The following is a 24,846-nucleotide window of genomic DNA, read 5'->3' as shown; positions in this document are numbered from 1 at the left end:
AGTTGTTTGGGGTATATCAGTGTTACAGTGAGGGGTGTGGGGTCTATCAGTGTTACAGTGAGGGGTGTGGGGTATGTCAGTGTTACAGTGAGGGGTGTGAGGTATATAAGTGTTACAGTGAGTGGTGTGGTGTATATCAGTATTACAGTGAGGGATGTGAGGCATATCTGTGTGAGGGGCTGGTCCCTCACACACTGAGCCTCACATTCATACACACTTCAGCTGGGTCTGGATCACTGGAACCTGAGACTGGTCCCTCACACACTGAGCCTCACATTCACGCACACTTCAGCTCGGTCTGGATCACTGGACCCTGAGACTGGTCCCTCACACACTGATCCTCACATTCACACACTCTTCAACTGGGTCCGGATCACTAGACCCTGATGCTGGTCCCTCACTCACTGAACCCTTACATTCACACACACTTCAGCTGGGTCTGGAACACTGGACCCTGAGGCTGCTGGTCCCTCACACACTGAGCCCTTACATTCACACACACTTCAGCTGGGTCTGGTTCACTGGACCCTGAGACTGGTCCCTCAAACACTGATCCTCACATTCACACACTCTTCAACTGGGTCTGGATCACTGGACCCTGAGGCTGGACCCTCACACACTGAACCCTTACATTCACACACACTTCAGCTGGGTCTGGATCACTGGACCCTGAGACTGGTCCCTCACACACTGAGCCTCACATTCACACACACTTCAACTGGGTCTGGATCACTGGACCCTGACGCTGGTCCCTCACACACTGAGCATCACATTCACACACACTTCAGCTGGGTCTGGATCACTGGACCCTGAGGCTGGTCCCTCACACACTGAGCCCTTACATTCACACACACACTTCAGCTGGGTCTGGATCACTGGACCCTGAGGCTGGTCCCTCAAACACTGAGCCTCACATTCACACACTCTTCAGCTGGGTCTGGATCACTGGACCCTGAGGCTGGTCCCTCACACAGTGAGCCTTACATTCACACACACTTCAGCTGGGTCTGGATCACTGGACCCTGATACCGGATATGCAGTGCATGAGTTAGGACAATGGCGGGGTTTTCCTGCAGAAAGTGAGCCTCAGTATGTTTTCGGTGAAGGAGAGCTAAATGAAAGCGACACTATTTTACTGTTCACAAGGTTAGAATCACATTGCTGTCACGGTGCCCAATCTGACTTGTGGTCACAGATGTCTGACAGCAGGTAATGGCCACCTGGGTCATTTCTTCCTGAGAAGAGTCTGCAGCTGTTCACACACTGTGCTACTGGTTCTCATTGCCAGTGGTGTTGCTACTCTGCAAACACCATTGTACATAGACAGTGGGAAAGGGGACTCACTGCTGGAAACACCACCGTTCACAGACACCAGGACAATGGAATCAGGTCCACAATGAACATCACTTCAGTTCCAATAAATTCCACAGAGCCGCAGGTGATGGAGAAGCTGTTCGTGAACTGGAGAATGTAAACTTTCAAAGACAATTCATGCTGATTGATATAATGATCTGTTTATTATTCTCCAGGTATTTCCACACACAAAAACCAACACAGTTATCATTCACTTCCTGATATTCTTCAGCTATTAAATCGAAAGGTGTATTCTCCTTTTACACTACCCTGGGATAACCCACGTGTTCTGATGTTCATCCGGCAATAAACATTCCATGGTCACAACATCCGAAACCTCAATGCTGGGACTTGTATCTCTTTGTGTCCAGGAGCATGATTTAATCCAATTAAACTGCTACTGCTATTATAAACCACTGTCTACATAATGGTCTTCTACCTTGTTCACAGACACTTACATAGGAAACCGTAGGCCTTGTCAGATATTGCCCAGTGTTATGTCTGAAGAAGCCTGGGCCTGAGTTGTAGCCTGCTGAGGTTCAGGTAAAATATAACTCAGGATACGATATGTGATGTAATGCAGATCTAATGTTGGGAATTGCTCTGAACTTTTCTTTCCTGAACTAAATTAAATATTATTCTCAGAGGATACTTCAACCCATTTTTCAGCTCATCTCTGAATTTACTCTGGGTTACTGCATAAATACACGTGTTTGTACAGCAGCTCAAAAGCAGCAGCATATAGCTGGTATAGTCTGCAATAAGCATCGGATCATTGTAACCTGTATAATAATACTGGTTTGTAATTCGCATTAATAAGAAAAATATCACATAGGTTGCCCAGAGCAGTATGAAGTTACCGGATATAGTGAAGAGTAAGATGATGGATTTCCTTCGGTTCTCCATCTCCGGATCATTGTGATTCTCATCTTTCTTGCTGCCCCTCAGCCTCCTGCGGACTCTGTTGGCCGCCAAAATGTATTCTACAGTCAGAGCATTGAGCAGCAATATCAGGAATATTGGGAGCAGTGGGGTTAAACAACGGTTAATCCAGCCAAATGTTACCCAAGCAGTTACAGTGTAATACTCGGGTTTTACATTACACAACCAGGGTACATTGTCGATTGTATAGTTGGGTTCAAAAGTAAAGAACCAGGGGATGTTTTTTATACAGAACAGCAGGCACACGGTTCCTATAACCAGGGATGCAGTTTTTTCGATGCAATATTTAGTCCTCAGCTTCTGGCAACAAATGGTAACAAAACGATCGAAAGTGAAAGCGATTGTGAACCAGACAGAAATATCGGTGACTGCACGAATCAGCGCTATGAGGAAAGAACACACAGGTGTGATGTACAGGAAGGTAGTCGGGAAATAATAATCATTAATCCGAACCAGTATCACATCAGTGATAATGATCAGTAGATCCGCCGCTGACATGGCCACCAGGTAGCGAGTGATACATCTGGAGAGACCGCACTTTCCCCGGGACAGGATCACAATCGTCACCACATTAGCTGTAAAAGTGAAACAAACAGAACCAGGGAATCAGGCGTCAGGTTACAGCAAGGGAGCCAGTTACACAGGATTTGGTGTGAAATGTACTTTACTGCAGGATCTGGGGACTGGAACTGAACTCTTTACCGCTGCTAGAATTGTCTAGCAGAACAGGATTTTAACATACAATTGCAATGTTAAATATCTATGAGTGTGCGTTAAATACCCGAAAATAAACGATTCACAAAGAGTATAGAATAGACATATAGACTCTGGAAATTTCCTCGGAGCTGTTACCCTTCTGCCACTGCAACTTCGTAGAAAGTGGTGCAGAAATCCACCGGAGATCCGAGTAAACTACTGGCCATTTAAATGTATAAATAAATGGACAGTGTGAGAAGGAGTTATGGATAATTGCGAAAAGTAGCAGTTCAGTGACGGAAGAAGAAATGAACAGAAAACTAATTGAAAATAAGTCGTGAATGGTCAATTCTCAATTGGGAGATGTTTGGGCAGAGCTGAGAATGCCCCCAGACCGAAATGCAGTGAATGCTAAAGGGGAACAACCGAGGGTGAGACAAAGTGCGGGATTTGGTTCCGTGGGCAGGAAAGGGGAGCGGATACAAGGTGTGGGCACGAAATGGCTCAGAGTTCTCATGTTGTATTCGCAGACTGTTTCTAGGATTAAAGACCTTTGGACAAACTACTGTCAAACACCACGATAATAGGGGAGTTGATATGTTTCAACTCAACCAAGTTACAACAGTTACGTTTATAATCCACCAGATAAACATTTAATCTGATCAACTGACTTCTTGGCCGGAAGTCGCAGGTCTTTGCATTGGTGCCTTGGACAGTGCAACCCCCATCTGGACAAATTCTAACAATAACCACAAGGGGGAGAAGTTCAGATGTGATCATGAACAAACAACCTTATCTTGCACCTTCTTCTGTAATCCTAGGAAAAATATACATTCCAAAGTACACAATGGCACAAGGGGCATAATCTTCTCCTCGCTTTTGACGCCTCTAATAATGGAGCAAACTTCAGAGGGAGCTGTGGGTGGCGATCTCCAGACCGAAGCAAAGATACAGTACAAGTGACAATAGAGGCTGTAGTCCAGCCCAGGAGATACCTGCCGAGATTGAGCTTCAGAAAAGCTCCGTGGTGAAGTCTAAACTCTGAATTGGCAGAATCCATCTTTAATATTAATCCGGCACATAGCAATATGGAGAATCTGTCTCTGGTGAGAAAGACTGGCGGAAAATACATCCCAGCGGATGTGGGACATTATATATACCTGAGCTTCCAGCGCAATCTATCAACAATGTAAGATATGCTCAGAAGTGTTTGTTTCGGATTCCTTTGCTGTGCAGGATAGTGTGATACAAAGCAGTTGTTCCAACTTGATATAGGTAAAGAGCTCCATGTGTTCATTTGTAAAAAAATAGAGACAGACAGAGAGCGAGAGAAAGACTACATATACAAAAGAAACATCGGCACTGAAAAGATGTCCTGAAAAAGATAACGCGGCTGGAGTAGAAATAATTAACTGCATTCCCGTTCAACTGTGTTTGGACAATACAGTCTTAGCTGGAAATTAAATCACATGGGTATATAATATTAATATAGTTAAGTATGAGTGTGTGGTATGTGGGGTGGGGGGGTGTGGTTACCATGGATACAGAAGTATAATAGAAATCTACAGAGAAAAATGGACACAGTAACTCTGAATCAAACACAAGAAATGGGCCGTCCTGTGCTGTTTACAAGACGGAGGTGGGCCTTCTTGAACCGCTGCAGTCCGTGTGGTGACGGTGCTCCACAGAGTTGTTAGCTGGTGAGCTGCATGAAATAATGGCGAAGATATGAGGAGATAATATTTCCGACTGGACATTGCAAACGGCCAAATCTGTCAGTAATTTATGTATCTGAACTATACAACCTCATAAAAGTTGGTAAAATCATGTCTCCTGTTCAGTATTTGTCAAATCACTTAATTAATTCAACAATTGGAATATTATTACAACAACAACAATAATTTCTACTTATATAGCGCCTTTATAAAACTTCCCGAGGTGCTTCACAGGAGTGTTATAAGACATAACAAATAAATTTGGCACCGAGCCACATAAGAATAAATTAGGACCGATTACCAAAAGTTTGGTCAGAGGTAGGTTATAAGCACTGTCTTCAAGGAAGAAAGGGAGGTATAGAGGCGGTGAGGATTTAGGGAGGCTGTTCAAGAGCTCAGGGCTCGGACAGCTGAAGGCACGGCCACCAATGGTTGAGCAGTTATAATCAGGGATGCACAAGAGGGTAGAATTTGAGGAGCGCAGACATCTTGGGAGGTTGCGATGCTAAAGCAGATTACAGAGATAGCGAGGGACGAGGCCATGGAGGGATTTGTACAAAGAAGGATAATTTTGGAATCGAGGTATTGTTGAACCGGGATCAATGTGGCTCAGCGAGCACAGGTGGGATTTCGTGCGAGATTGGACATGCACTGGCGAGTTTTGAATGACCTCAAGTTTACATAGGGTAGAATGTAGAAGGTCAGCCAGGAGTGTGTTGGAGCTGTACAAACTAGAGGTAATTAAGGCATGGATGGAGGTTTCAGCAGCAGAGGAACTGAGGCAGGGGCGGAGACGGGCAATGTTATGGAGGTGGAAACAGGTGGATTTATATATGCTGCAGATATATGGCCAGAATATTATTTCCCGTTCTAATATGATAGCTAGATTGCGAACTGTCTGGTTCAGTCACAGACAGAACACGGGAGAGGGATCGAGTCTTTGGTTAGTGAACACAGTTTGTGGCGGGACCCAAAGAAAATTCCATCGGTATTCCCAATATTTAATTGGACAACATTTCTGCTCAACAAGTACTGAATGTCGGACAAGCAGTCTGCCAATTTAGAGAGTTTGGAGGCCTCGAGACAAGTGGGGTGAGGTAGAGCTAGGTATCAGCAGTCTACATGTGGAAACTGAAGCTGTGTTTTCGGATGATGTCGGCAAGGGGCATCATATCGTGGAGAACATGTGGGGGCCAATGATAAATTCCTGGGGAACACGATATGCAACGATTTATCGTGAGAATAGAAGCGAATGCAAGTGATGTTCTGGCTACGATTAGGGAGATACGGATGGAACCAGGCATGTGCACTCCCACCCAGTTGGAGAGCCATTGGTGGAAAATGGAGCACTCAACCATATCAAAGGCTGCGGACTGGTCGAGAATGATGAGGAGGGAAAGTTTATCTTTGTCAATGTCACAAAGGATGCCATTTGTGACTTTGATAAGAGCAGTTTCGGTAGTGTGGCATGGTCAATACCAGACTGAAGGGTTTCAAACATGGAGTTCCGGGAGGTGACAACATGTTCAAGGACTTTGGAGTGGAAATTAAGGTTGGAGAGAGAGCGGTAGCTTGCAAGGCCAGTGGGGTGAAGGGTTGTTTTTTGAGCAGAGGGGTGATGACGGTAGATTTGAAGGAGAGGAGCTTGGTGGGAATAGGGTCAAGATCAAGTGAGCAGGAAGTGGGTCTCATGGATAAGATGAGCATGGAGAGGTCAAGAGGGGCAGATCAGGGAGAGACTAGAGAGAGATGCGACTTCATGGCTCGGGCAGGGTGGAAAGTTAGATGATGTTTGACCTGTTGGGCTAGAGGAAGGAAGAGAAGTGGCAGAGGCAGCTGATTGGGTGTTCTCAATCTTTGAGATAAATAATTCCATGAGCTACTCACACTTGTTGATGGAGGTGAGTGTGTAGGTGACTGGGGAGAGGAGTTTAACAAGATGGTTAACAGTCGAGAATAGTAGCCGGGGGTTATATTTCCATTCTAGAATGATGTTGGAATAGTGAGCAGTTTTAGCAGACACGTGTAGGGCCCGATAATACTTTATGCAGTCTAGCCAAATCTGGCGTAGAATGGTTAAATCAGTTGTCCGACACATCCGTACAAGTCTGCGGCCCTTGTACTTGAGTGAGCGAGAATGAGGGCTGTACCAGGGGAAAGGCCAGGGTGAGAGAGATTGATTGTTTTAATATGAAATAGGGCATCAAAGGTTATGGTGAGGGGATATTGGGGGAGATTGGTGGCTGCAGAAATGTCATTGTCAATTCATTCATTATCTCCTCTGCTTAAACAGGGTCACAGTTTAAATATTGGTGATACCTGATTAACAAATATTCTCGTAACAAAACGATTTGACAATTATTCTTGTTTCTAATAGAAGCTGCTATATAATGAGAGGACAAAAATGGAAACAATGTCCTTCTCTCACTGAATCCAACCACCACTGTTGCCAGTTACAAATCAATATATCATTATTACTGTGTCTTAATATTTCTATTTTCCAAGCCCTCCATCCCTTCAGTCACCGGTTCCACTGCCAGTGCAATGTCACAAATATAATCATTACATGTGTGTACAACTGATTGCAAATATTTAAAAATGAAATTTGTGGCTACGGACCATAACTGTGCTTGGTGCACGAATTCAGCTCTGAATAAATACATCACCACTATGGTTTCAGGATTTCCTTAAAACACAACCGTATTTGTCCGAAATGGCGTGAAATAAAACACGTGTATTTTACACTCCAGCAAAGTTAATGTGGCCTTTCACTGTTTGTCAGAAGATGGTTTCTGCAACGTCGTAACATACCTTGTAATGTAACTGAATGTATATATATACTACATCAAGGTCCACAAACACAACATCTGGTTGGTAAAGTTGGCTAAGGTTTGCGTTATTCGGAAAAACTGCCATGGGAATGCCATGCGAATGTCAGACTAGATTTTCGACAGGGTATCAAACCCAAAAACTTCTGATTCAGATGGGAGCCCCGGCTGTTACATTTAAAGGCCAGGTAGAGAAGTTACCCAGAGCATGCAAAGAGGAGAACATTTGCGAGGGGTTCCTGACGCTGCTAACGATTAATTGAAACAATTCCACACTCTAACGACATCCCACTGTGTGAATACTGGGCTCATTCTCACTTAGAACCGCATTGCTCCGAGACATTCCATGAAAAACAATGTTAGATTTTGAGTCGGAGATTCAAAAACATTGTAATATCAATAAACATCTCACAAAGATTGGAGGGAATGGAGGACAGATATTCTCGGAATTTCCGATAGTGACCCAAACCTGACAAATAATCACCTCAGGACCGACAGAGCAATGACCAGGCCCTCCAGGTAATACAGCGAGACACGGATTTATACAATCGGTAACCTGTTAAAATGAGTGCTGGAATCTCTATGGGCTGCAATAATATCATCGGACATTTTTTCCTGTAGAACATTCAGATACACTGAAATTGGACCTGCGATTACCGGAAATCTCATTGCAGAAATGACTCTGGTGCTTGACGTATAGGAACGCAGGATTAGATCATTCTGCCCCACAAGCCTTTTCCACCATTCCAGTAGACCATGGGTGATCGGCACCCTCACTCCAATTACCGTCTTGGTTCCATATCCCTTGATACCCTGACCTTAACAAATCTATCGATCAGAGTCTGTAAAATTTACAACTGACCATTAATTGACAGGATTTTGGGAGAACGAGTGTAAATTTCGACTAAACTTTGTGTGAGAAAGTGTTTACTGATGTCACTCCTAAATGGCCGAGCTCCAATTTTAAGATAATGCCTTCTGGTTTAGATTACACCGCCATAGGAAGCAGTTTCTGTGCCTACACTATCGAACACCTTTATCTATTTAAATAGCTCGGTTATATCACGCTTCACCCTTCTAAACACAATGGAATACAAGGCAAGGTTATGCAGCCTTTTCTCATATTTGAATACTTTAAACCGTGGTATCAGTCTGGTTAACTTGCGCTGAAACCCCTCGAAGGCCAATCCATATATCATGCGATATGCTGCACAAAACTCAACGTATATATTCGAAATGAGATCTGACCAAATCTCTGTACAGCGAGAAAAGCACTTCCTCAGTTGTAAATATCTTCCCCCTTGTGTAAAAGCCAAAATTCGGTCAACATTTAAGTCTATTCTGTGGTTCCTTCCATGCAACCAACTATCGAACCAAGTCGTAAGATTACCGCCAATTCCGTGGGTTCCCATTTTTACGAATAATAACTGAAAAACATTATCAAAGCAGGGCCTTAACTGACACTGTAATACAATTTGAGACGATGGGAACAGACATTCCAATGCACCGAGTACTGATCATATTTATTGTTAAAATTACCGCAGCTGACACAATATTGAATGGAAATAACAATTTGGCGCTTTTGCTTCACAAACTAAGCACCTCACCGGGAACACCAATTACCAAGCCGAGAACTGGAACACCACAAATGGTAATACAATAAGTCAAACTGTATTGATCTCTGAGAAATGATGGGGACTCTTGGTGCGGCACATGTTACAACGGACCATGTGAGCTCATATAGTCAGAGATACTCTTAGTACTACAGGGGCGAAACTTGCAGTAGGAGCATTAGGCTGCATTGATCCTGAGATTTGTGAGAGTCTGCGGGACAGTGAGACAACTCACTTCAATCTGTTCTCATTGAGTAACCTCTTCAAACAGACTCTGCAGAGTGTTAAAAAGAAAACAGCCATAATATTGGACTTTAATGCTGACCATATTTCTTCAAACATAAACATGCAATGCAATTTATTAGTACAAGGTGATGGGAACACAGGAGACGGAATGTGAGATTTCAGTCTCCCAACTGAAGTGGGAAAGTTAGTCAGTGGTACAATGGGTGATAAAACACACTGGTTCGATACCCTGGGCTCTGCCACATAACCTGTAAATGTGAGGTAGAGGAATGTAATACAGACACAGATTACAGGGCGATATGACAGATGTGTTCAAAATTATTGACAGGATGGAAGAAGGTAGATAGAAGCAGACTGATTCCAGTAGATGTGTGTTGCAGAATGAGGAGCTGCAGAAAGTAGATGAAATAGAAGACAATGGAACAGAGACAAGAGAGAGCGGGAGAAGCTTTTTTTTACAGGGATTGGGGAGGCGGTGGCGTTCAGTTACATGGATCGAGGTTGAGGCAGAAACTGTCAGAATTCAAAGTAGATTGGGTCCGTGGCTGGAGGAAGAGACGATAAAGGGATATGGAGACCGGGTGGTTAAAGGTGAATAGAAATTCCTCTATCTCTCAGTATCTGAAGCAAAATTAAAGTGAATGTGTGTGGATAACCGAGCGGACAGACTTACTGAGGGTACAGTCGATGTTCTATCACCCTGCAAGCGTTTGGTCTGAACAATAAATGTGTGCGATTAATATAAAGGGACCATGACCCGGCATGGAGACGGTGCTTTGGTTAAAATGCAGGTATTGAATCTAAAGCGGGTTTTTAAATGTGGACATACCCAGGACAGCTGCATAGAGCGCCGCTGCCTTGTTCCAATCGTTCTCTCACAGCACGGATTCCCGGTCTGACCTGTACCGCTGCAGGAATGGATGTGACAGAAACCAGCTGCCTCCCACCGGCTGAAGGTAGAACAATCTCCGCCGGGAGGGTGAAGGCGAGTCTGAGAACAGGCTGGTGACCGGTCAGTGGCGAGGATGAGGGAGAGAGTCTGTGTTCCTGCATGGAGCACAACCCCACACTCGGCATGGATTGTGATCACCAGGAATAATATCCGGCACTTTGCTGGAACCAGACCGAGAACAGCGGGTAGATTCTGATTAACGGGACTGAACAAATCCCGGTCCTGACTGTCCGAATTCCCAGGTATATGTCCATGATCGGCTGTCAGTGTCCATCTCCACAGCAGGAGTAAATGGAGCATTTTACAACATGCTGAATGTTCAGTAAAATATAATCTGTCAGATATTACCGAGTGTTACGGGAAAGGAGAGCAGGCACGGAAAAATGCAATTAAAATAATCCATTGAATCACACATCTCAGATAAAACGGAACCAGTTTGAAAGACATTACATGGGGAAATAATGTGAAGATTTTATGAGGGTTAATGAAAATTAAAAAGGCATCAAATGATCAGTCACTTAAAAAGGTAGAGCGGGAAATACAGTCACTGACTTTCAGCCTTTTAATTGAATTGAGAAGAATAGTTTAAAAATATAATTACTGAAATAAGAGCAAGAATAAAGTTAATCCCAACTTTATTCACGACGTTAGTAACGGAATTTAATCACTTACCGGAGATTCCCACGGCTGCTATAATCGGATAGTAAATCATTACCGCCTGTATAACTGGCGGTAACCAGGAAAATGGATAGGCAACAAACTGAACTCTCATTCTGTCCGAGAAGTGATGATGACTCTTGGCACTGAACACAGGGCTCCAACTGACTGTGAGATGAGAGCTGATGAGAAAAATGTAATTATAATTGCGGGAGATTTCCCGTGGGACCATGAAAGATCAGGAGCATTGATATTACTTCCAGTCATTTGGCAGCACGTCAACACCCTTCACAGTAATGTTTGTGCTGCACTGATTATATCCAAACTAATAATACAAGTGTTTGTCGTGAAACCACCCAAAGATTGGAGTGATATTTTGCTCACATTTCTAACTAACAATGTACAGAAAGCCGGGCCCTGCCGGCAATGCTGCACCACATTTAACAGAAGCAGCTCCAGTTTTCCTCCTGGTATGTGAGACGGTTAAATCCTGTCGATGCACCAACTGAATTCCCCGAATTCTGAAAGATGTTTCAATGTTTACACCACTCCGGGCGTTCGTCACTCATCCGTCTCACTGTGGGAGTTCTGGTTGGCAATTGAATCAGAAATATATGTCTTTAGCACGGAAGGGGTCGGGCATTGCACCAGCACCTTGCAGAAAAATGAATGTTACTGATAGTGTAAAAAGTTGCTGAATTAATAGTGCAGAAAATGCAGTCTCATACTATAGCTCACTCACTTATTTTGCCTGCATATCGTAAAATTGTCAAAATAATGCTTGGTGATGAAGCGCAACAAGAAATTGCTAAAATTCCGCTGTCTGACGACACAATTCGGAGAAGGATCAATGATGTGTCATCTAACATTGAAGAAAATGTATCCCAGAAACTTACAAACTCGAATTTTGCTTTGCAAATCGACGAGTCGGTCGACATTATTGGTAAAGCACAATTATTATCATTTGTTCACTTCATTAATGAAAACGAGATATTGCACCAATTTCTGTGCTGGAGAGAACTTCCAGAAAATACTAGAGGTCAAGACATGTTTGATTCTGTGAATTCATATTTAGAAGACTTCAAAATTTCCTGGGACTCGTGTGTTGGAATCTGCACGGACGGTCTCCATCTATGGTGGGACATGTCAAAGGATTCATTACCCTCGCAAAAAAAATAATCCAAATATATTATTCACCCATTGCTTTTTGCATAGAGAAGCACTTGTTGCAAAGACATTACCACTACAATTAAAATCTTGTTAGATCAAGTTGTTAATATTGTAAATTGTATAAAATCAAGTGCTTCAAAAACTCGCTTGTTTAAACAGCTCTGCAAAGCTATGGATGCACAGCACGAATGTTTACTTTTGCATTCAGAGGTAAGATGACTTTCAAAGGGAAATGTCTTATGTCGTGTATTTGAACTGAAAAGAAGAATTCTCAGTATTTTTGAAAGAGAAGGAAACGATACCTTTTGCAAATACCTTAAGAGTGAAATGTGGTGTGCTAAGTTACCATATTTGGCAGGTATATATAATTGTTTTAACAGTGTTAATACCAGTATGCAAGGGCCAAATGTAAACATTCTCACCTCTGCAGACAAGCTATTAGCTTTTCAGGAAAAAATTATATCTGGAAAAAGAGAGCAACAGAAAACAATCTTGAAATGTTCACTTTGATACCAAATCACAGTATTAAAAAGGTTGCTCCTATAGTGATAGAGCATTTGGCATCACTGGAATAAAATTTCAAAAAATATTTTCCATCTTTGGATGTAGAGAAGTGTGAGTGGGTAAGAAATCCATTTTCTCCAATTAGTATGTCAGATTTTGATCTTACATTGCATGAAGAAGAATTGACTTCTAGTTCTACAGACCGTCGTCTTAAAATGAAACATTCAGATATGTCTCTTGATGCGTTCTGGATTTCTATTGAAGAAGAATATCCTGTAATATCAAAAAAAGCCTTGATAATTCTGATGCAGTTTTCAACATCATATCTGTGTGAATTAGGGTTCTCAAATCTTAGAAGCATCAAATGTAAAAACATGGGAAATACTTGGTGAACTTGAACACGAAATGAGAGTTGCCTTATCGGTTATACGCCCTAATACTTGTGACATAACTAAAAAAAGTCAGGCTCAAGTATCACGTTAAAATTCTAATTAATCTATAATTAACGTGAGGAATTATTATTATATATTATTATGTTATTGTTACTTTCAGAATGAAAAATAATTAATAATATACATGTGTACAATGTTGAATATCTTCATATAGTGTGATTAATAAAATGTTTTATAAATTTTCTGAAACTTGCTTTTATTTAACCTGTGTTCACCTTTTAATCCCTTCACGTGTGCCACCAAAAATCCTAGTATTTGAAAATGTGCCGCGAACACAAAAAGTTTGAGAACCACTGTTCCAGACAGTATCTCTGTTCATAAATAGAAGTATAGAGTACAAAAGTGTGGCTATTATGATGAACCTGCACAAAGCATTGGTTCGGCCTCAACTGGAGGATTATGCCCAATTGTGGGCAACGCAGTTTAGGGAGAATATGAAGGCCTGCGAGAGCGTGCAGGAAAGATTTACGAGAATGATTCCAGGGATGAGGGACTTCAGTTATCTGGATAGATTGGAGAAGCTGGAATTGCAAGGGGAATAGAGTATAAAAGCAGAGAAGTCCTGCTACAACTGGACAGAGTATTGATGAGGCCACACCTGGAGTACTGCGTGCAGTTTTGGTCTCTGAATTTAAGGAAGGATATACTTACATTGGGGGCAGTTCAGAGAAGGTTCACGAGGTTGATTCCTGAGCTGAGGGGGTTGACTTATGAAGAAAGGTTTGAGAAGTTTGGGCCTATACACATTGGAGTTAAGAAGAATGAGAGGTGATCTTATTGAAACATAAAAGATACTGAGGGGGCTTGACATAGAAACATAGAAACATAGAAACATAGAAAATAGGTGCAGGAGTAGGCCATTCGGCCCTTCTAGCCTGCACCGCCATTCAATGAGTTCATGGCTGAACATTCAACTTCAGTACCCCATTCCTGCTTTCTCGCCATACCCCTTGATCCCCCTAGCAGTAAGGACCTCATCTAACTCCTTTTTGAATATATTTAGTGAATTGGCCTCAACAACTTTCTGTGGTACAGAATTCCACAGGAACTTGGGGACTGGGAGAAATTTAGAACTCAGCAGAGGAGGACAAAGGGTTTGATTAGGGCAGGGAAAATGGAGTATGAGAAGAAGCTTGCAGGGAACATTAAGACGGATTGCAAAAGTTTCTATAGATATGTAAAGAGAAAAATGTTAGTAAAGACAAACGTAGGTCCCCTGCAGTCAGAATCAGGGGAAGTCATAACGGGGAACAAAGAAATGGCGGACCAATTGAACAAGTACTTTGGTTCGGTATTCACGAAGGAGGACACGAACAACCTTCCGGTTATAAAAGGGGTCGGGGGGTCTAGAAAGGAGGAGGAACTGAGGGAAATCCTTATTAGCCGGGAAATTGTGTTGGGGAAATTGATGGGATTGAAGGCCGATAAATCCCCAGGGCCTGATGGACTTCATCCCAGAGTACTTATGTAGGTGGCCTTGGAAATAGTGGATGCGTTGACAGTCATTTTCCAACATTCCATTGACTCTGGATCAGTTCCTATGGAGTGGAGGGTAGCCAATGTAACCCCACTTTTTAAAAAAGGAGGGAGAGAGAAAACAGGGAATTATAGACCGGTCAGCCTGACATCGATAGTGGGTAAAATGATAGATGCAGAGAGGATGTTCCCACTCATAGGGGAAATTAAAACCAGGGGGCATAATTTCAGAGTAAGGGGTCGCCCATTTAAAACTGAGATGAGGAGGAATTTTTTCTCAGAGATTTGTAAAGCTGTGGATTTCCCTGTCCCAGAGAGCTGTGGAAGCCGGGACATTGAATATATTTAAGGCGGAGATAGACAGATTTTTGAGCGATTATGGGAGTAAAGGTTTATGGGGAGTGGGCAGCGAAGTGGAGCTGAGTCCATGATCTGATCAGCCATGATCTTATTGAATGGTGGAGCAGGCTCGAGGGGCCATATGGCCTACTCCTGCTCCTATTTCTTATGTTCTATTGTTATTCTTTCACATTACTTTACAGAAGTTTACTTTTCAGGGTATTAAATGAGGAAGAGTTGTTGACCAGAGGCTCGAAATAAACATCACATTCAGATCTGATGGAGTCACTCGTTTCATCGGGACCTGAATATCTACGGCCTTTGACCATGGAAGCAAAATACACTGTTCACAGCGGGGATAAACTGTACAGGTGCTGTGTGTGTGGGCAAAGATTCAGCCGATCATCCAACCTGGAGAGACATAAGCGCAGTCACACTGGAGAAAAAAACCTGTAAATGTGGGGACTGTGGGAAACGTTTCCACTACACGTCCCAGCTGGAAACACATCGGCGAGTTCACACAGCGGAGAGGCCGTTCACCTATCTGAGTGTGGGAAGGGATCCACTCAGTTATCCTACCTGCTGATACACCAGCGAGTTCACACTGGGGAGACACCGTTCACCTCTCTGAGTGTGGGAAGGGATTCACTCAGTTATCCCACCTTTTGATACACCAGCGAGTTCACACTGGGGAGAGGCTGTTCACCTTTCTGACTGTGGGAAGGGATTCACTCAGTTATCCCACCGACTGATACACCAGTGAGTTCACACTGGGGAGAGGCTGTTCACCTCTCTGAGTGTGGGAAGGGTTTCACTCAGTTATCCCACCTGCTGATACACAAGTGAGTTCACACTGGGGAGAGTCCGCTCACCTCTCTGTGTGTGGGAAGCGATTCACTCAGTTATCCCACCGACTGATACACCAGTGAGTTCACACTGGAGAGAGACAGTTCACCTCTCTGAGTGTGGGAAGGGATTCACTCAGTTATCCCACCGACTGATACACCAGTGAGTTCACACTGGGGAGAGGCCGTTCACCTCTCTGTGGGAAGGGAGTCACTCAGTTATCCCACCTACTGATACACTAGCGAGGTCACACTGGGGAGAGGCTGTTCACCTCTCTGAGTGTGGGAAGTGATTCAATCAGTTATCCTACCTGCTGATACACCAGCGAGGCCACACTGGGGAGAGGCTGTTCACCTCTCTGAGTGTGGGAAGTGATTCACTCAGTTATCCTACCTGCTGATACACCAGCGAGTTCACACTAGGGAGAGACCATTCACCTCTCTGTGTGTGGGAAGGGATTCACTCAGTTATCCCACCTGCTGATACACCAGCGAGTTCACACCGGGAAAAGACCTTTCACGTCTCTGAGTGTGGGAAGGGATTCACTCAGTTATCCCACCTGCTGATACACAAGCGAGTTCACACTGGGGAGAGACCGTTCACCTCTCTGAGTGTAGGAAGGGATTCACTCAGTTATTAAGTCCGGCAGAGAATTCCGCAGGTTCACAATTCTCTGAGTGAGTTATGTACTCAGAAAGATGAGGGGATTTAATGGCAGCTTTCAAGGCCCCTTTTTATTTGACCTTCTCTCTGATCCAATTATCTCTCAGTTCTAAAGAAAGGCCATGTCTGAATTGTGAAATGAGGCGAATGTTTCTCCAATGTTGTTATTACTGCAGTACTGATGTACACCAGCAGCTGGTGATATTGTACTGTAAAACTTTGCAGACCTTTGCCCAGCTCACTATTCCCATCTCCTGGCCGTCAGTGGTCTACAATGGGCTGCAAGGGACGGTTAAACACTCTGGGGTGAATTCTCACTTTTACCTCCCACAACTCGGGTGTTAGGGGATCGGCTCCAGTTGTACAGCCCGCACGGAGGAAATGTGAACATTCAGCCCTTTAAAGCGAAGGTTTACAAACTCCGGGTCTCTGTGAAGAGAGATAGTTTGTGTATTTCCCATCACCAGTGGTGCGTGGTGCTGATACCTGAGCAATGTGCTCACTTTAGAGCACAACTTATTGCTGCTTTTTAATACAAAGGAGCGGGGCAGTGATGAGAAAAGGCGGGGATGGAGCTGCTGTCGGTGTTTACTTTTTATTAAAGTCTTCTCACATTTTATATTTGTATCGGTTTATTTACAGTCTCACTGGGATTTTCAACGTGTCATTTGGGATTACATTTTCTATCTCCCGACCTCTGGCCTATGCTCCTGACCCTATCCGCGCGGGGTCAAGTCATTGTCAGGTCACGGATGATGTGGGCAGAGAGAGAGAGACAGAGAGACAGACAGACATAGAGAGAGGGAGACAGAGAGAGACAAAAAGTTAGAGAGAGAAAGACAGAGAGAGAGAGACACAGAGTGAGAGCAAGACAGAGAGGGAGAGGGAGAGAGGGAGAGAGACAGAGAGTGAGAGAGAGACATGGAGGTTGGAAGAGAGAGGGCGAGAGACAGAGAGTGAGAGAGAGACAGAGAGGTAAAGAGAGAGAGGGAGAGAAACAGAGACGGAGAGAGAGAGACAGAGAGGGAGAGAGAGAGGGAGAGATACATAGAGTGAGAGGGAGCGGGGCAGTGGGACTGGTTCGGGATTGAAACAGGGCTATGGGGAAAGAGCGGGGCAGTGAGATTAGTTTGGGATTGATACAGGGCTATGGGGAGAGAGCGGGGCAGTGAGATTAGTTTGGGATTGATACAGGACTCTGAGGCGAGAGCGGGGCAGAGGGGTTAGTTTGGGGATTGATACAGGGCTATAGGGAGAGAACGGGGCAGTGGGATTAGTTTGGGGATTGATACAGGACTATGGGGGGAGAGCGGGGCAGTGGGATTAGTTTGGGGATTGATACAGGGCTATGGGGAGAGAGAGGGGCAGTCAGATTAGTTTGGGATAGATACAGGGCTATGGGGAGAGAGCGAGGCAGTGAGATTAGTTTGGAATTGATACAGGACTATGGGGCGAGAGCGGGGCAGAGGGATTAGTTTGTACATTGATACATGGCTATGGGGAGAGAACGGGGCAGTGGGATTTGATTTGGATTGATACAGGGCTATGGGGAGAGAGTGGGGCAGTGGGATTAGTTTGGGGATTGATACAGGACTATGGGGAGAGAGCTGGGCAGTGGGATTGGTTTGAGGATTGATATAGGGGTATGGGGAGAGAGCGGGGCAGTGAGATTAGTTTGGGATTGATACAGGGCTATGGGGAGATAGCGGGGCAGTGAGATTAGTTTGGGATTGATACAGGACTGTGGGGCGAGATCGGTGCGGAGAGATTAGTTTGGGGATAGATACAGGACTATGGGGAGAGAACGGGGCAGGTGGGATTAGTTTGGGGATTGATACAGGACTATGGGGAGAGAGAGGGGCAGTGGGATTAGTTTGGTGATTGATACAGGACTATGGGGAGAGTGCGGGGCAGTGGGATTAGTTTGGGATTGATACAGTGCTATGGGGAGAGAGCGGGGCAGTGGGATTAGATTGGGGATTGATACAGGACTATGGGGAGAGAGTGGGGCAGTGGGATTAGTTTGGGATTGATACAGGACTATGGGGAGAAGAGCGGGGCAGTGTGATTAGTTTGGTATTGATACAGGACTATGGGGAGAGAGCGAGGCAGTGGGATTAGTTTGGGATTCATTGAGGACTATGGGGAGAGAGCGGGGAAGTGGGATTAGTTTGGGGATTGATACAGGACTATGGGGAGAGAGCGGGGCAGTGGATTAGTTTGGGATTGATACAGGACTATGGGGAGAGAGCGGGGCAGTGTGATTAGTTTGGTATTGATACAGGACTATGGGGAGAGAGCGGGGCAGTGGGATTAGTTTGGGATACATTGAGGACTATGGGGAGAGAGCGGGGAAGTGGGATTAGTTTGGGGATTGATACAGGACTATGGGGAGAGAGCGGGGCAGTGGGATTAGTTTGGGGATTGATACAGTTCTATGGGGAGAGAGCGGGGTAGAGGGATTCGTTTCGGGATTGATACAGGACTATGGGGAGAGAGCGGGGCAGTGGGATTAGTTTGGGTGAGATTGAGCAGCCATTTTACATGAGATGTGTGGTGACCATTTTACACCAGGACACATGTTAGAGAGAACGGGAGAGAGAAAGAGAGAGAGAGAGAAGAGAGAGAGAGAGACAAAAGATTGCGAGTGACAGCAATCGAGAGAGAGAGAGGCACAAAGAGAGAGGAAGAGAGAGACATAGAGAAAGAGACAGAGGGAGTAAGACAGATAGAGACAGAGAGAGAAAGAGAGAGAGAGAAAGAAAGACAAAAGAGACTGAGAGTTAGAGTCAGAGAGAGAGAAAAAGATAGAGACTGATAGGCAGAGAGATAGAGAGAGATAGAGCAAGGCAGAAACAGGGAGAGAGACACAGAGAAACAAAGAGAGAGAGAGAGAGTGACAGAGAGAGAGAGAGAGAAAGAGAGAGAGAGATACAGAGCGAATTGGAGAGAGAGAGAGAGAGTCATAGAGAGAGACACAAAAAATACAGAGCGAGAGAGAGAGATCAACAGACTGGTAGAGAGAGATAGAGAGAGAGACTCAGAGAGAGGGGGACAGAGAGAGCGAGAGAGAAAGACAAACTTATAGAGAGAAACAGAGAGACAGAGAGATAGAGAGAGCAATAGAGAGAGAGTGATGGAGAGAGAGAGAGAGATCGGCAGATAGAGAGAGCTAGAGAGAGATACTCAGACAGAAAGGGAGAGAGAGAGAGAGACAGAGAGAGACAGAGGGTAAGAGAGTGAGGCAGAGACAGACAGAGAGAGAGTGAGAGAAAGAGGGAGAGAGACAGACCGAGAGAGACAGAGGGATAGACAGACATAGAGGCAGAGAGAGAGAGAGAGAAAAAAAAGAGACAATTAGACAAAGAGAGAGAGAGAGATAGACACAGGGAGTGAGAGAGACACATACAGGGAGCGTGAGAGAGAGAGATACAGAGAAACAGGCAGAAAGAGTGAGAGAGAGAGAGAGACTGAAAGAGAGAGAGAGATAGACAGAGAGCGAGACAGAGAGTGATAGACATAGAGAGAGAAAGGTAGAGATTGGCAGTACTGGAGAGAGAGACAGAGAGCGAGAGACAGAGAGAAACAGAGAGAGAGAGACCGAGTGAGTGTGTGTGTGTGTCTCTCTCTGTATAGATTCTGGGTTTGATACATTGCTATGAGGAGAGAGCAGGGCAGTGGGTTTAGTTTGGGGATTGATACAGGACTATGAGGAGAGAGCGGGGCAGTTGGATTAGTTTGGGATTGGTACAGGACTATGGGGAGAGAGCGGGGCAGTGGGATTAGTTTGGGATTGATACATCACTATGGGGAGAGCGGGGCAGTGGGATTAGTTTGGGATTGATACAGGACTATAGGGAGAGAGCGGGGCAGTGGGATTCGTTTGGGATTCATAGAGGACTATGGGGAGAGAGCGGGGCAGTGGGATTAGTTTGGGGATTGATACAGGACTATGGGGAGAGAGCGGGGCAGTGGGATTAGTTTGTGTGCGATTGAGCAGCCATTTTACATGAGATGAGTGGTGACAATTTTACACCAGGACACATGTTAGAGAGAACGGGAGAGAGAGAGAGAGAGAAGAGAGAGAGAGAGAGAAGAGATTGCGAGTGACACAAATCGAGAGAGAGAGAGGCACAAAGAGAGAGGAAGAGAGAGACATAGAGAATGAGACAGAGGGAGCAAGACAGATAGAGAGAGAGAGAGAGAGAGAGAGAGAGAGAGAGAGAAAGAAAGACAAAAGAGACTGAAAGTTAGAGTCAGAGAGAGAGAAAAAGATAGAGACTGATAGGCAGAGATAGAGAGAGATAGAGCAAGGCAGAAACAGGGAGAGAGACACAGAGAAACAAAGAGAGAGAGAGAGTGACAGAGAGAGAGAGAGAGAAAGAGAGAGAGAGATACAGAGCGAGTTGGAGAGAGAGAGAGTCAGAGAGAGACACACAAAAAATACAGAGCGAGCGCATAAGGGATGGTTTTTTAGACCAATATGTCGAGGAACCAACTAGGGGGGAGGCCATCTTAGACTGGGTGTTATGTAATGAGAAATGATTAATTAGCAATCTCGTTGTGCGAGGCCCCTTGGGGAAGAGTGACCATAATATGGTGGAATTCTGCATTAGGATGGAGAATGAAACAGTTAATTCAGAGACCATGGTCCAGAACTTAAAGAAGGCTAACTTTGAAGGTATGAGGCGTGAATTGGCTGAGATGGATTGGCGAATGATACTTAAGGGGTTGACTGTGGATGGGCAATGGCAGACATTTAGAGACCGCATGGATGAACTACAACAATTGTACATTCCTGTCTGGCATAGAAATAAAAAAGGGAAGGTGGCTCAACCGTGGCTATCAAGGGAAATCAGGGATAGTATTAAAGTCAAGGAAGTGGCATAAAAATTGGCCAGAAATAGCAGCGAACCTGGGGACTGGGAGAAATTTAGAACTCAGCAGAGGAGGACAAAGGGTTTGATTAGGGCAGGGAAAATGGAGTATGAGAAGAAGCTTGCAGGGAACATTAAGACGGATTGCAAAAGTTTCTATAGATATGTAAAGAGAAAAAGGTTAGTAAAGACAAATGCAGGTCCCCTGCAGTCAGAATCAGGGGAAGTCATAACGGGGAACAAAGAAATGGCGGATCAATTGAACAAGTACTTTGGTTCGGTATTCACGAAGGAGGACACGAACAACCTTCCGGTTATAAAAGGGGTCGGGGGGTCTAGTAAGGAGGAGGAACTGAGGGAAATACTTATTAGCCGGGAAATTGTGTTGGGGAAATTGATGGGATTGAAGGCCGATAAATCCCCAGGGCCTGATGGACTGCATCCCAGAGTACTTAAGGAGGTGGCCTTGGAAATAGTGGATGCGTTGACAGTCATTTTCCAACATTCCATTGACTCTGGATCAGTTCCTATGGAGTGGAGGGTAGCCAATGTAACCCCACTTTTTAAAAAAGGAGGGAGAGAGAAAACAGGGAATTATAGACCGGTCAGCCTGGCATCGGTAGTGGGTAAAATGATGGAATCAATTATTAAGGATGTCATAGCAGTGCATTTGGAAAGAGGTGACATGATTGGTCCAAGTCAGCATGGATTTGTGAAAGGGAAATCATGCTTGACAAATCTTCTGGAATTTTTTGAGGATGTTTCCAGTAGAGTGGATAAGGGAGAACCAGTTGATGTGGTATATTTGGACTTTCAGAAGGCGTTCGACAAGGTCCCACACAAGAGATTGATGTGCAAAGTTAGAGCACATGGGATTGGGGGTAGTGTACTGACATGGATTGAGAACTGGTTGTCAGACAGGAAGCAAAGAGTAGGAGTAAATGGGTACTTTTCAGAATGGCAGGCAGTGACTAGTGGGGTACCGCAAGGTTCTGTGCTGGGGCCCCAGCTGTTTACACTGTACATTAATGATTTAGATGAGGGGATTAAATGTAGTATCTCCAAATTTGCGGATGACACTAAGTTGGGTGGCAGTGTGAGCTGCGAGGAGGATGCTGTGAGGCTGCAGAGCGACTTGGATAGGTTAGGTGAGTGGGCAAATGCATGGCAGATGAAGTATAATGTGGATAAATGTGAGGTTATCCACTTTGGTGGTAAAAACAGAGAGACAGACTATTATCTGAATGGTGACAGATTAGGAAAAGGGGAGGTGCAAAGAGACCTGGGTGTCATGGTACATCAATCATTGAAGGTTGGCATGCAGGTGCAGCAGGCGGTTAAGAAAGCAAATGGCATGTTGGCCTTCATAGCAAGGGGATTTGAGTACAGGGGCAGGGAGGTGTTGCTACAGTTGTACAGGGCATTGGTGAGGCCACACCTAGAGTATTGTGAACAGTTTTTGTCTCCTAACCTGAGGAAGGACATTCTTGCTATTGAGGGAGTGCAGCGAAGGTTCACCAGACTGATTCCCGGGATGGCGGGACTGACCAATCAAGAAAGACTGGATCAACTGGGCTTGTATTCACTGGAGTTCAGAAGAATGAGAGGGGACCTCATAGAAACATTTAAAATTCTGACGGGGTTAGACAGGTTAGATGCAGGAAGAATGTTCACAATGTTGGGGAAGTCCAGAACCAGGGGTCACAGTCTAAGGATAAGGGGTAAGCCATTTGGGACCGAGATGCGGAGGAACTTCTTCACCCAGAGAGTGGTGAACCTGTGGAATTCTCTACCACAGAAAGTTGTTGAAGCCAATTCACTAAATATATTCAAAAAGGAGTTAGATGAGGTCCTTACTGCTAGGGGGATCAAGGGGTATGGCGAGAAAGCAGGAATGGGGTACTGAAGTTGAATGTTCAGCCATGAACTCATTGAATGGCGGTGCAGGCTAGAAGGGCCGAATGGCCTACTCCTGCACCTATTTTCTATGTTTCTATGTTTCTATGAGAGAGATCAACAGACTGGTAGAGAGAGATAGAGATAGAGACTCAGAGAGAGGGGGACAGAGAGAGCGAGAGAGAGAAAGACAAACTTATAGAGAGAAACAGAGAGACAGAGAGATAGAGAGAGCAATAGAGAGAGAGTGATGGAGAGAGAGAGAGAGACAGAGATAGGCAGATAGAGAGAGCTAGAGAGAGATACTCAGACAGAAAGGGAGAGAGAGAGAGACACAGAGGGTAAGAGAGTGAGGCAAAGACAGACAGAGAGAGAGTGAGAGACAGACCGAGAGAGACAAACGGAAAGACATATATAGAGGCAGAGAGAGAGAGAGAGAGAAAAAAAGAGATAGATAGACAAAGAGAGAGAGAGAGATAGACACAGGGAGTGAGAGAGACACGTAGAGGGAGAGTGAGAGAGAGGGATACAGAGAAACAGGCAGAAAGAGAGAGAGAGAGAGAGAGAGACTGAAAGAGAGAGATAGATAAACATAGAGCGAGACAGAGAGTGAGAGACATAGAGAGAGAAAGGTAGAGATTGACAGTAATGGAGAGAGAGACAGAGAGCGAGAGACAGAGAAAAAAAGAGAGAGAGAGACAGAGTGAGTGTGTGTGTGTCTCTTTCTCTGTATAGATTCTGGGTTTGATACAGTGCTATGAGGAGAGCGCAGGGCAGTGGGATTAGTTTGGGGATTGATACAGGACTATGGGGAGAGTGCGGGGCAGTGGGATTAGTTTGGGGACTGATACAGGACTATGAGGAGAGAGCAGGGCAGTGGGGTTAGTTTGGGGATTGATACAGGACTATGGGGAGAGAGCAGGGCAGTGGAATTAGTTTGGAGATTGATACAGGACTATGGGGAGAGAGCGTGGAACTGGGATTAGTTTGGGGATTGATAGAGGACTATGGGGAGAGATTGGGGCAGTGGAATTAGTTTGGAGATTGATACAGGACTATGGGGAGAGAGCGGGGCAGTGGGATTAGTTTGGGATTGATACAGTGCTATGGGGAGAGAGCGGGGCAGTGGGATTAGTTTGGGGGTTGATAAAGGACTATGGGGAGAGAATGGGGCAGTGGGATTAGTTTGGGATTTAAACAGTGCTATGGGGAGAGAGCGGGGCAATGGGATTAGTTTGGAGATTGATACAGGACTATAGGGAGAGAGCTGGCCAGTGGGATTAGTTTGGAGATTGATACAGGACTATGGGAAGAGAGCGGGGCAGTGGGATTAGTTTGGGACTGATACAGGACTATGGGGAGCGAGCGGTCAGTGGGATTAGTTTGGGGATTGATACAGGACTATGGGGAGAGAGCGGGTAGTGGGATTAGTTTGGGGATTGATACAGGACTATGGGGAGAGAGCGGGGCAGTGGGATTAGTTAGGGGATTGATACAGGACTATGCGGAGAGAGCGGGGCAGTGGGATTAGTTTGGGGATTGATGCAGGACTATGGGGAGAGAGCGGGGCAGTGGGATTAGTTTGGAGATTGATACAGGACTATGGGGAGAGAGCGGGGCA

At 44.9% G+C, this 24,846-nt stretch overlaps 1 protein-coding gene across 1 annotated transcript in view; it reads right to left on the bottom strand.

Moving 5' to 3' along the window:
- Nucleotides 1-1,362: 1,362 nt before the first annotated feature.
- The window catches only part of LOC139252667 (probable G-protein coupled receptor 139), an 85,572-nt gene continuing 62,088 nt past the window's right edge, over nt 1,363-24,846 (bottom strand). The window contains exons 3-5 of the mRNA XM_070873443.1: nt 11,018-11,071; nt 1,978-2,870; nt 1,363-1,461 (exon numbers count right to left, since the gene is read on the bottom strand). Of these exons, the coding sequence (XP_070729544.1) occupies nt 1,363-1,461; nt 1,978-2,870; nt 11,018-11,071 (1,046 nt within the window). The remainder of the gene's footprint in view (nt 1,462-1,977; nt 2,871-11,017; nt 11,072-24,846) is intronic.

Source organism: Pristiophorus japonicus, unplaced genomic scaffold (genome assembly GCF_044704955.1).
Source record: "Pristiophorus japonicus isolate sPriJap1 unplaced genomic scaffold, sPriJap1.hap1 HAP1_SCAFFOLD_473, whole genome shotgun sequence".
Taxonomy (NCBI): domain Eukaryota; kingdom Metazoa; phylum Chordata; class Chondrichthyes; family Pristiophoridae; genus Pristiophorus; species Pristiophorus japonicus.
The sequence above is the reverse complement of the archived record's forward strand: the minus strand, read 5'-3'. Positions and strand labels throughout refer to the sequence as shown.